The 13,213-nt window shown below is 35.6% G+C and overlaps 1 protein-coding gene across 1 annotated transcript in view; it reads right to left on the minus strand.

Annotated features, from left to right (window-relative positions):
- IYD (iodotyrosine deiodinase) overlaps positions 1 to 10,758 on the minus strand; it is a 36,938-nt gene extending 26,180 nt beyond the window's left edge. Inside the window, exon 1 of the mRNA XM_012549410.3 lies at positions 10,438 to 10,758. Within this exon, the coding sequence (XP_012404864.1) occupies positions 10,438 to 10,612 (175 nt within the window). The 5' untranslated portion in view covers positions 10,613 to 10,758. The remainder of the gene's footprint in view (positions 1 to 10,437) is intronic.
- Positions 10,759 to 13,213: the final 2,455 nt, after the last annotated feature.

Consider the following 13,213-nt stretch of genomic DNA (forward strand, 5'->3'; position numbering starts at 1 on the left):
TTGAGAAGTTAGGGAGGCTGTGATCACCTTCCTGGGGCTCTGACCTCCTGAGGAGTAGGGATGGCAGGACCACCTGTGTTCTAAAATAAAAGAAAGCGGGAGATGGTAATGGCTGAGGTTTGAGTTGATGCAATTGAGGTCCCGACGTGAGGCTAAATAGTAATTGGGCTATATTCTATTAATATACATGATTGATAAAGAATGGTCCCTGCCACTCTCCGTGCAAGTCCTGATGTGTTGTATAGGAAATGACGATTTTGGTGGTGGAGGCAGAGAGGGAGAAGGAAGAGAAGTTGGAGAGATTGGGCCTGGGTTTGAGACTCCTAGCTGCTGGTTGTGTGGCTGCTGGTCGAGCTAGCTTCTTGACTCAGCTGCACACATTGCTATCGCCGATTCTCTTCCGCCTCCGATCCTCCTTCACTGAGAATAAAGACTGATGATTTTCCCCTAACTTGAATTCCTGACTCCTGCTGATTTAAAAATACACGATCTTCACACCATTCCATTTGGCATGTTGTAAAATTTATTTTTTTATTATTGATTCTACTGTTAATAAATAGTATACCCTTAGCCTTGATGTTTATTTGTACCTAGAATATTAGAGAGGCTGACATATAGAGAGAAACAAACAAAAGCTTATGGGTTGGAAGCCTAGTGATAATTAAAATAAAGATGTTGAAATTTTAGTAATTTATAAGGAAGTAACAAAACATTCCATAAATGCTTTGAATATGGGATAAGACTAAAGGAAAATGAGCTAACAGCAGGTAGAAAAAGAAGCAATCACCTTCCCCTTCCTCTCTAATCTTCCCCCACCCCCAGCCATCATATACAGACTCCATGAGGAAGTTTGATTTCAAAATCTTTTTTGGTGGAAAAGTATGGAACAACTTGTAGCTGGGTGACTAAGTTCAAATCATGGCCATGATACCTTCTATTTGTATAAGTAATGGTAATTGCTTGCTATGTCCTCATCTATGAAATAGGAATAATAACACTTGCACTGCTTACCCACAGGTCTGTTATAAAGAAAATGTTTTGTAAGCTTAAGGACCATAAAGACATGAGTTATTAATTAACTAAATGAGTAACTTTTTTGAGCCTCAATTTACTCATATCTCAGGGACTCAGTTTTCTCATCCAGAAAAGACGGATCTTCAGGTCTCTTCAATTTTAAGGTCTCGGATTCTCTGATCATCCCCTTCCCTCAACCCTAATCTTTTTCAGGACAGGTGATAAGCACCAGCAAGACAGCAAATTCTGTGGGCAAACAGAGCTTCAAAGTCTCCACATAGGCGAGGATGTGGCTTGATAACTCACTCATTTTCCAGTGATATCCTAAAATAGTATGCTTCAAATTCTTATCAAGATTTCTTTCCAACTCTCCCTAAAGGGCCCTCTCCTTGTCACAATAATTACACTATCTTAAGCAAATGAAAACAGAAAGGAAGAGAACACGCCTGTTTGAGGAAGGAACCCTTCAATCCTCTTTCAGCACCCAATTCTTTGGCTATCTTGTCTCTAGCTCTGTCATCTCCTGGTCTAAGAAAACCAAAGGACTTAATACAAATAAAACTGATAAACTATGCTAAAAGATTAACTTAAAGAAAACCATAGGATCATAGAAATAGAACTATGTGAAACTTTAGAAGCTATCTAAACCTACCCTTTTAATTTTATAGATGAGGAATCTTAGTACCATAGTCACATAGATAGTAAGGCACCCTATCCATACCTTTTCTACCCAGATAGGATTCTATGTTTTATGCTTCATAAAATTTAAATTTAAACTAAATGACCTTTAGTGTCTCTTTAAACCCTTCAAAATCTAGGATGACTCTGCTGAACTTCATACCTTTCTTATAAATTTACTTTTTGTTCTATATTTCGGAATCCAGCAAGACAAACTGATAAAACTCATTGGACTACAGAGCAAATGGATGGCAATAGTTAAAATGTTATCCCTACTAGGTAGCATAGATAGCATTTAATAAGAGCTTTCCTTAGCACTGGTTGTGTAACTGTCCATGGAAGAGTGACTTCAAGGATTTAGTTACTTCTTTTAATGGTATCGACCACCACAACCTCTCTACATCTTTTCATCCTGTCCATGACTTCCTGTAAATCCTCCACAAGGGATCCATCCAACATCCCAGAAGCCTTACTCTATATCTCTTGAAATATCATAGATACCAGTGGAGTGCTCAGGTTATTCAATGTTTATCCCTCATTCTCACTATAAGATTGACCCACTTTCTTTTTCATTTAATCATCTGATGGCATCTTTTATACCATTTCTCCTGAACAATTTCTCATTGGCAATAAGTTTCAGAATGTCTGTACTCATGGTGCACTTCTTCATTGACCTTTGAGTGATCTGCAATTTTAATTCTTTGGAGATTATAATATCCTATGACTCATAACCATCTATCATCACTGGAAGAATATTGGTGTTAGAAAAATGTTCCTTTGTTTCAAGAAGATTGAGATCATTAAAAGTCCAGTTTAGTTTCCCAAAAGTTAAGTCAACCCTGTCTAATTTTGAGCCCAGTCCATTGTCTATTCACAGTGTCTCTCTAACATACGTGCACTAATGGACCATTTCTATGGATTGACCACCCACCTGTATATTATAGTCTAGGCAATAGGAATTCTTCATTCTCTTTATTTTTTCCTCAATGTATAGATAAAACAACCTCTTTGGAGTGATTTTGAATTCTACCTAGGAGACTCTGCAGTATTCTGAATGCTTATTAAAAATCAGAACAATGTCATAAAGAAGAGAATCTGGGGGACCTCATTATCAAATCTTGAGAACTCTATCATTCATAGGAAATTCTTTCTTCTACTTGGACACTGAGCTGAACATCTTTGGTGACAGTGAGAAATATCTTTAGTGAAATTATCTCTCCCTATTTTATGGCTTGGTTTATATTAATAATCAGTCAGCTAGCAAAATTATTCCTGTTACTACAACTTTTAAGTAACTATGTGATTTTCACATATGCATAGGAGACATTGTTGGAGGATGTTATTTAAGGAAATGCTTTGTGCTAATGAATCAATTTTTTTCCAAGTCAATAAATTAGCACAGTGGAATTTTGTATTCACAAATATAGTAAATTGTGTAACTATAAATGTGTGATATGTTTTAGAGTATCATTTGCAAAAGCCTATCAGTTCCCTTCTTCAAAACTTCATCATCAAATATTCCCTTAACACATGTTTATGTGGAGAAATAGTCATACCAAAATCAACTAGTCAATAAGTATATATTAAGCAATTTGCTACCAGGCATTGTGCAGGGTTCTGGTGACATAAAGAAAAATAAAACTGTTCCTGCCCTCAAGGAGCTTACATTTTATATCTTAATGAATAATACATAATATTCAAAATAAATACAAAATAATTGGAGACCAAGGCATTAGAACAAAGGAATGACTTCATTTAGGGAGTGGCATTTGAACTGAGCTTTGAAGGATTTGAAGGAGTCTAAAAACAATATAGTATAATCCAAGAATGGGAGACAGCTTATACAAGAGCACCGGGTAAGAGATAAAATGGTACATATGATGAGCAGCAAAAAAAAAAAAAAAAAAGTCCACTTTAGTTGGAGTCAAGAGTCAAGAGTTGGAGTCTTAGTTTGAAGAAGAATGCATAGTAAGGTAGGAAAAAGTGATTGAAATTAGAATGTAAAGGACTTTTAAATACCAAATAGAGATCATTGATCCTGTGGTCATTATAGAGTTATTGGATTTTACTGAGCAGAGAGATTACCTGGTCAGACATTTATTTCAGGTATATCACCTTGGCATTTTGTTTGGAAGATGGATTAGAGAAGAATTTAGAGCCAGATTATGAAGACTTTTAAATGGCAAACTGAATAGTTTGTATTTGATCCTAGAAACAAATAGAAATTCACTTTTGGGACAAGGTATAAAATCATCAGATCTGTACTTAAAGAATATCAGTTTTACAACTGTGTGGAAAATGGATTGGAGAGGAGGATCAGGGACTATTACAATGGTTCAAGTGAGTTAATGAGAACATTAAACAGGTATTCTCTCTAATCATAAAATACTAGAGAGAAGGTGCACAGTATTTGGGAAGGATAGACTCAGTAAGACTTGGGAACTTATTGGATAAATGGTTTGAGAGAACATGAAGAGTTAAAAATACTTCTGAGGTCAAGAATCTTCATTAATAGATTGAAGGCAGTTCCTTCCATAGGAATAGGAAATTTTGGAGGAAAAGTGAGTTTTGAGAAGAAAGGTAATTAATTCTGTTTTACCATGTTATATTTGAGATAGCTATGAAACATCCAATAGGAAATTTCCAATAGGCAATTGGTGATATATAACTGGAGTTCAGGAGACAGACTAGGGCTAAATATGTAGATCTGGGAGTTTTAAAAATAGAGATGACAACAGAACCCATTGGAGTTATATCTGAAGATAGAAAGAAAAAGTGGGACTTTGGAATAAACTCACTTTTAGAATGCAGAAATGAAACCAAGCAAGTCAATAGGAGGATGGTGATGATGGAAATCATTCTAGATATGGGGCACAATCATGGTACAAACTTAGGAGATGGCGTGTTGGTCAGCATTGCATGGGTTATAAAACACACATCAGGATGTCAAGTGTAAGATAACTAGAAAGGTAAGAAAACAGCATATTGTGAAGGACTTTAAAAATCAAAAAGACCATTTTCTATTTGATCCCATAAGCAATAGGGAACTGGTTGAGTTTAAGTGAGAGGGCATTGATGTATTCGGATCTTGCTGTTAATAGTTTAGACAAGAAGTAATGCAAGTTTCCACCAGAATGATTGTGAATGGAGAAAAAAGAAAGCATATTGAGAGATATTGTGAGAACAAAACAATTCTGAGGGAAAAAGAACTCTAACTATAGATATAAACTTTACTTCAATATGTCCAATAAAAGGAGTTTTGTTAGCCAGGTTTCTCTTATATTCTCTAATATCAAGCCTAAATTGCCCCTTTTGCAAATTCTATCAGTTGCTCTTAGTTTTTACCTACCAGATAGAACAAATCAAAGTATGCTGACAACTCTCCAAATACTTGAATCTTTTATCCATTTCCCATTACTCAGGACTATTGCTTATATAGGTCAAGTAGGAATTGACTCATTTGTTTTCCTTATTTAAAATTTTTTTCTTTCTTCCTTTTGTGTTATGATTTTGATCTTTCCTCAATCTAATCATCACTCTGATTTTTCATAACTGAATTGGAAATAACTCTCACGTCAATAAACAGTCATTCCTGTTGCCTAATTTCATTTTAATGAAGATATTTCATGTTCTCCATATCAGACCTCCATCAGACTTTCTTCTTAAGGAAAATATGTGTGATGTGTAATCATGAATCTTACATAGATACAGATAGAGAGACATAGCTATAGATATATAAATATACATATTCTGCAAGTTTTGGGCCTCTCTTATTTCTCACTCATAAACTATACTATGCCTATTTTGGTATTAAAGTGCATCTTAACCCCATTTAGAAACCTTTTTAAAATTTATTGCAGAATTTCTTCACCCCCCTCCCCATTTTTACGATAAATATTGGTACATAAGTTAAAATTATTTCACAGCAGTCTTTCTACAGATATTTTTTTTCTTGAGCAATGAATATGCAGTGGTCAAGTGTCCTATGATGTGATATTTCTTATCCCTTTGTATACACAGGAAACTCACCATTCCTTTATTTACTTCTCCAAAAAGAGTCTGTGAAACATCTTCCCATTTAGCTGCAATATCCCTTTGTTTTCATTTAAGAACATCAAGATAAATATGATTCACTTCCTCCAACAGTGTGCCAATTTACTGGTCACTGGTCAAGGATCTCACACTTCAAGTACCAGCACGTAGACTAATATTTATAGATGTCTTGAAACTGTGTGAATTTTAGTACCCTTGTTCTCCATTTTTGCTAGCCTGCCAGGATTGCTCTGAGAGTGGAAGCAAATACAGGACTCAGGACTATGTTGTGCTTTTCTTTGTTTCACAGGTTGCCATAGGCAAAGAATTGATCAAGTCTCTAACATCCTGATTCTGCATATTTTTGTCCTTACTGTTTTTCATCGTTACTTAGCTTTAGACAGTAGGATCATATTCTAAGACTTTCCATCATGGGTAGAGTCTCTCAGAGACTATGCTTACCTGCTGCAAACTTAGTGAACATAAGACCCCACCTCCATACCATGATGAAACATAATGATGTTTCAAAGTGGAACTTTCTTGATGATATGATGATGCATCTATCTACTTATTTATGTTGATACAGGAGTGTATGTGTGTGTGTGTGTGTGTGTGTGAAAATTATTTATTTTTCCCAGACTTAAGATCCCTGGTATAAATAGCTCCCAGTGAGGAACTTCCTGTATCAATGCAGGTTGGCACATTTTTTGCATTTTAGAGAATTTCCCAGAAAACTGAAAAATTAAATGACTTTCTCAGGATTTACATAGCCAGGATATGCAGTAGTCCAGATAGGAGGTGGTTAGGGTCTGAACCAGGGTAGTAACAGTATCAGAGAAGAGAAGGGGATATATTAGAGAGATGTTGCAGAGGTGATATCAAAAAGACTTGGCAACTGACTGTATATGGAGTATGAAAAATGGCACCTAAATTATGAGCTTGGGTGATTGGAAAGATGGTGTTACTTTCAGTAGTAATAGAAAAGTTTGGAAAAGGGGACAGTTTGGGGGGGGGGTGGAAAGATAATGAGTTTTCTAGACCAATGGTAAATAGATATAGATATGTATATCTATATATAGATAAATGTGTAAATATACATATGCATATTTATTTATTTGTTTGTTTGTTTGTTTGTTTGTTTTAAGCTACCCCCATTGCCATGAATCAATCTATAGATATATCTATCTTTCTCTATGTGTAGCACAGGACTTTGAAAACACTGCCCCATCCATCTGAATCTATTTATTCAAAGTTAATTTTCATCATGATGAAATCAGCATTGGTATAGGATAGAAAATCACCTAATACTGACATATCCTGTAAATGTAACGTTGTATATGAACCAGGAACCTCTGGGATATCCAATATTGCCTACATTTCTAGGACACTAAGGGGCCAGATCTGTAGCAGCTCTGCTCTCAAAGCTTGTTCTTTATACTTTTTCTTAAATAAAGGTTAGTTATATATGAACCAGTAGCTGTTTGATCATTTGTGGCCCTGAGGTTTCTTCTACTTCACTACATCCTTCTAATTGCAAATATTGAGAAACTATAAATGACAGGCAGTGTGGCTTGCTGGAAAGATCAATGAACTAAGATTACAAAGACATTGATTTCAAGTCCTGGTTCTCCCACTTATCACATACATGACCCTGGGCAAATCACTAAACCTCTCAAAGCCTGGAATTCCTTATCTTCAGAACAGGCATAATAATATTTGTCCTTGAGTGGTAAGAATCAAATGAGATTATATAAAAGTATTTAGTAAAAATTATATCCAACTATTGTAAATGATTAAATGATAACTTTTTTGTAACTCCAACTATTTTGTAACAATAAAAGTAATTTTAAAATAATGTGATTGTTTGATCCTCTTATAAAATGTTCTTGTCTCTAAATAATAGTTCTCAACAACCGAACAGTCTCATATAAATCACACAACCTAGACACTTCAGTGGGCTTGGAAGCCTAATAATCACTTTAGTGAGGATTGGAGTAGCTGAGGTGGTGGGAGTAGGAGGAAGAGTTCATTCACTCCCATGTAAACAATGAACACTCTGTGAGGGGGAATTGTGAAACTTCCAACTTTCAAAACAAACATGCCTTTGGCTGTTGAGACTATTCAGTTTAGACTGCCAGGTGGTGAAAAAGGTGGGGTGTACAGAGAGTGGAAATGAGAGAGACAGAGAGAGAGAAAAAAAGAGAGAGACAGACAGACAGACACAGACACAGAGAGACAGAGACAGACAGAAACAGAGACGGAGATAGAGGGGTAGCTAGGTGGTGCAGTGGATAGAGCACCAGCCCTGAAATCAGGAGGACCTGAGTTCAAATGTGATCTCAGACACTTAACACTTCCTAGTAGTGTGACCCTGGGCAAGTCACTTAACCCCAATTGCCTCGGGGGGAATGAGAGACAGAGACAGAGAGATACAGAGACAGAGAAAGAGAGAAACAGACAGAGTGATAGAGAGAGACAAAGATAAAAGAATCAGAGAAAGACAAAGATGTTCTATGAAAAAATGGTTAAAAGAGCCAGGGATGGGGTGGCTAGATGGGGTGGCTAAATGGGGCGGCTAGATGCGGTGGATAGAGCATCAGCCCTGAAGTCAAGAGAACCTGAGTTCAAATTTGACCTCAAACACTTAATACTTCTTGACTGTGTGACCCTGGCCAAGTCACTTAACCCCGATTGCCTCAGCAAGAGAGACAGACCAGGGAAAAGACTAGAGTCCAGAAGAAAATCCATGGACACTGAAGGAAGCATGAAGTAGTTGTTTCATTTCTAATCCTTAAAGTAAATCTTTCTACTTCACTAGCCCTCCTTCCTTATTATTTTCTCGGCCCTCCCACAAAACAAGGGTTATTTGTAAAATCCAATGACCTTTTCTTATCTTTTATTACACTTGACTACTTTTCAGCATATGATACCATTAACTAATTTTTTAAAGTTTTAATAGTGGAAGACTTTTCTTGTTTAATAAAACCAAATGGAAGTTTTAGGGAATTGCAAACCCATTAAGAGTCTATAGTGTGATATCAACCAAGAAACAGATGTAATGTCCAGAATTAGGGAGCTGACTGTCATGCTGTCTTATATCCTTGTTAGGCTACATATTGAAGTACTGGGCTCAGTCCTTGGTGCCAAATCTTGGGAAAGATCTTCATAAGCTAAAAAGTACTCAAAGGAGATGAGTTCATGTGGTATAAGATAAATGATAACATTTTTAGGAAAGAGAAGATACAGTGGTGAGGAGGAAATGAATAGGCATGGGTACAAAATTAGAAAGTTACAAAGACAGAAGATAGAAGGTAATGGATGAGGAAGAGTAAGAACACAAGCTTATCTGCAACATAAGAGTATGTGAAGATGAGTGGTGTGAAATCAGGCTGGAAAGGTAGATTGAAGCCAGATTGGGAAGATGATTAAGGAAGGGAACAGCAAACAAGTCCAATTTAACTAAAACATTCCATAACATATTAGTGTTGCTCAGAGTCATAATGTATAAGGACATAAATGCAAGAACAAAAAATTCATACTGTTGTTCTCAAGGCAATAGGAAGCCATCAAAGGTATTTTGCAAAGACTAGTGATGTGGTCAGATCTGCTCTCTATTAAGACTCCACTACCTAAAGGATCTGTGATTACACTGATTTATGTCCTCCTGCTACCTATGCTTATCACCATCCTTCAACAATTCAGTAAATTGTCAATGGGAGCTACTGTGATGTCATCCTCCTAGCTAACCTGGTGATGAGCCTTTCTGAATTTAGCTGGACTAGTTCTTAGGAGGAAAAAAGACTTACAGTCCTTCAATGAACCAGTATTCAGAGTTTTTCCTGTTTGATAGGACCTACCAAATAACTGCACACCTCAGAGAGACCTCCAGATGGGAGCTAAATTTAGCAGATGAGTTAAGAGTAGATTGGTAAGAAAAGAGATTGGAGAAGGCAAGGAGAAGAGAAGATTATTATAAATAGGCAAGAGGTGACAAATGCTTCAATTAAGATGGTGACACGAGTGGAAAAGAGGATCTAGAAAAATCATGAAGTTAGAAATAATAGGATTTGGCAATTGGTTGAATATGGGTAGTAAGGGTAGTAAGAAAGAGCGAGAGTCAAATCAGAATCCAAATGATCTAGACTTTCAAAAGAAAATGGAGAGTTTAGAAGAAGCACAGATCTGTTGGACAAAATGACTTCAGTTTTAGATATGCTGAGTTTGAGATGGATTGGATATATACATGCAAATAACCAATGAGCACTTTTAAAAGTAGTATTGAAATTCAGGCAAAGATAAGAAGAAGAGTGCAGCTAGATGGTATCAATAGATAGAATGCCAGGCCTGGAGTCAAGAAGATTCATCTCCATAAATTAAAATCCCTCCTCAGACACTTCCCAGCTGTGTGATCTTGAGCAAGTACTTTAACCCCGTTTGCTTCAGTTCCTCATCTGTAAAATGTAAAATGGCTAGAGAAGGAAATGGCAAACCAGTAACTGAAATGACTGAACAACAAAAGCCAAAAATCAAACAATTAGTAAAGAGCAGTAGGAGAATTCAAATCTAAGTCTTTTGACTCCAATCAATTATTTAAAATTCATTTGAACCATGTGGTAAAACTGATTAATTTCTATCAATTTGTATTATCAACATAGATTTATACTATTAAAAATGCTAAATGCTAAAGCTAAGCAATATTCCTGTTTTCTTTACCTTCTATTTGATGGAGCTCTGTATTGTCTTTTAAGTCTTCATCTACCCATGGCTGGTGCTCTGGCTTGGTTTTAGACTCATCTTCTGTTTTCTTGCTGGGGCCTTCACTTTTAAAGATCCTCCCAATCAAGATTAAGATAATTGCGATCAAGACTGGAGTCAGAAAGAAAGACATGACTCTGAAGCTTGGAACAGAACAATGTCCAGCTTTCCTCCCTCCACTGCACTCTTTAAATGAAAATGGTAAGTACAAGGAGGGAAGGGAGAAGGAGGAGGGATAAAAGCCCAGAATATGCCCAAATGAGTGTAACAAGATTAGAAACTTTGAAGGTCTTTCTCCTAAGGGCAAAGATCACTGGTGTGTGTGTGTGTGTGTGTGTGTGTGTGTGTGTATACACACCCACAGTCATACTTAAACCCTTGTAGTTCAATAATAAGTAAACAGCAGAGATCTAAGCCAAGATCTGAACAAGCATTTTAATGCATTAGAATTTGACAGGAATAAAAGAAAGCATTTAATTTTCTTTACAAGCATATACATTACCCTCTAGGGTTTTATGTTTTGCTCAATTGTTTTTTGAAAAACAAATTTTAATTAACCTATGGAAACAGTAAATACACCCTCCAGTAACTGACACTAGAGGATATATTTTTTGTTTTGTTTTGCCAGATAAACCACAGCAAGGCAAAGAAGTAAACAAGGTTGTGAGATTAATTAGCTAATACCTTTAAATAGTATTTCTGCCTGTGTGGGTCATAGAAAATTCTATTAAATTCAACAAATATTTATTTTTAAATTTCCTTTTTAATTAACAAAAATTTATTTTCTCTCTCTCCCATATCCCCTCACTGACAATGAAAAAGAAAAGAAAAATAAAACCCTTGAAACAAATATGCATAGTCAAGCAAAACAAATTCCTTTGTTGACAAAAAATATATTTTACTTAGTACTTTCTTTGTACCTCTGGTGGATAGTCTGCTTCATTATCAATCCTTTGGAATCCAAAGATTATTATATCACTATATGCCCCTATATTCTTTGGAGAGATATGATATATATAAAATAATAATAATGCAAAATAACATGGGAAAAACATCAGAAAATGTAGAGAACTATATAGATTTAAAAAGGAGAAATATCATAACTGATGAGTGGGAATAGGGAATGCTTCCTGAAGAAGATGTTATTAGAACTGGGCTAGGAAATCAATAAATAAAGGAATGGGGAGATAATTTAGACATAAAAAACAGCTTGAGAAAAGATATGGAAGTAGCAAAATATGAGATATATCAAGGCACTTGATTATGCTACTGGAGACAAGTAGCAAGGTAAATCTTAGAAGTGTAAAGGACTTTAAAGATTATCTAGTCCCTCATAAAGAAATTGAGGCTCAAAGAGAATAAGTGACTTATATGAGAAGGGCAGATCTCTTTCTAGCGATTCTATGAGTTCCATCCAATATTTTGATTAGACTGCAGGAGCTCTCTTCAATAGTACAGTGCAAAAATCCAACTATTATCTTCCATTCTGTACCACTTTTGATGACATCATCTCATAAACCTTTCACAGGGTTTCTTTTCAAGATGCTGAGGACCTTCCTCTAGATCTTTTGTACAATTCCAGGATAAGAAGGTAACATTTCAAAGCAAAGGCTTAAAGTTTAATTATTATGGAGATGTTACAATTCAAGATTCCTATTAGAGGTGGGGTTTGGACTAGATGGCCTCTGAGGTCCCTTCTGTTTATTAGGTTCTGTAATTCAAACACATTGATTTTCTCAATTATCTAAAATGTTTTCTTCACTTTGACTTAGTTAATTATATGCTTTGTTTCCTATTTCACAATGGAAGATCAAACCAACTTCCTCTTGAATCTTCCTCCATAAAGCATTTGAATGTTTTACCTCAGTGCATAAAATATTATAATTTACAATTCTGTAATTTTAAGTCACATATGACAAGGATTTTCCTCATTAAGAATAATACAATATCTATGTTTTCTTTCACAACATTGACTATTATAGAATAGTTTTGCATGAATTGCTTGCCTTCTCAATGAGGATGGGTGGGAAGGAAATAAAGGAGAGAATTTGAAACTCAAAGTTTTAAAAACAAATGCTAAAAATTGTTTTTACATGTAACTGAGGAAAATAAAATACTAATTAGGTTTAATATTTAAAAAAATAATAATTCTATAATTTGAACAAGGCACTGGAGAACAGTGAGTAAGGGAGTATTATCTGGACAAAAGTATAACTAAGTCTATAACCTGAGTGGTCCATGTAAGGGTTTTACTCTACACACAGACCTTTAACTTTACCATCTTTTACCTACAAATGAAATTTTTGAATACTTGTGATTTTCCATTTCTGACAACACGCTCCCTGGAGCATGAAGTTCTTGGGTAGAGTACTTACTGGAAGAGAAGTTTTGAATGAGGTACATTTGAGTTTGCTTAAGGATGTGATTCATCAAATGAGATTCACTTTGCTCTATTGAACCATGAGAAATAGCATTTCAAGAATTTCTTAGGTAGGCCTTGTCCTTTATTTGCGAAACTCCCTCAAAATGCTACCTAATTCAAAGGTCTGGTGGCCATAAAAGAAAAAAAAATGCAATTATTCAATTGATGTGTCATATTTTGAAAAGCAATAGAACTCTATGAAAAAGTTAAGCTGTAAGGAAGGAAGGAAAGATGGAATGACAGAAGAAAGGAAGGACAGAAGAAAGGAAGAACAGATAGAAGGAAGAAAGGGAGGAAAGAAGAAGGAAAGGA

Source organism: Sarcophilus harrisii, chromosome 4 (genome assembly GCF_902635505.1).
Source record: "Sarcophilus harrisii chromosome 4, mSarHar1.11, whole genome shotgun sequence".
Classification (NCBI taxonomy): Eukaryota; Metazoa; Chordata; class Mammalia; order Dasyuromorphia; family Dasyuridae; genus Sarcophilus; species Sarcophilus harrisii.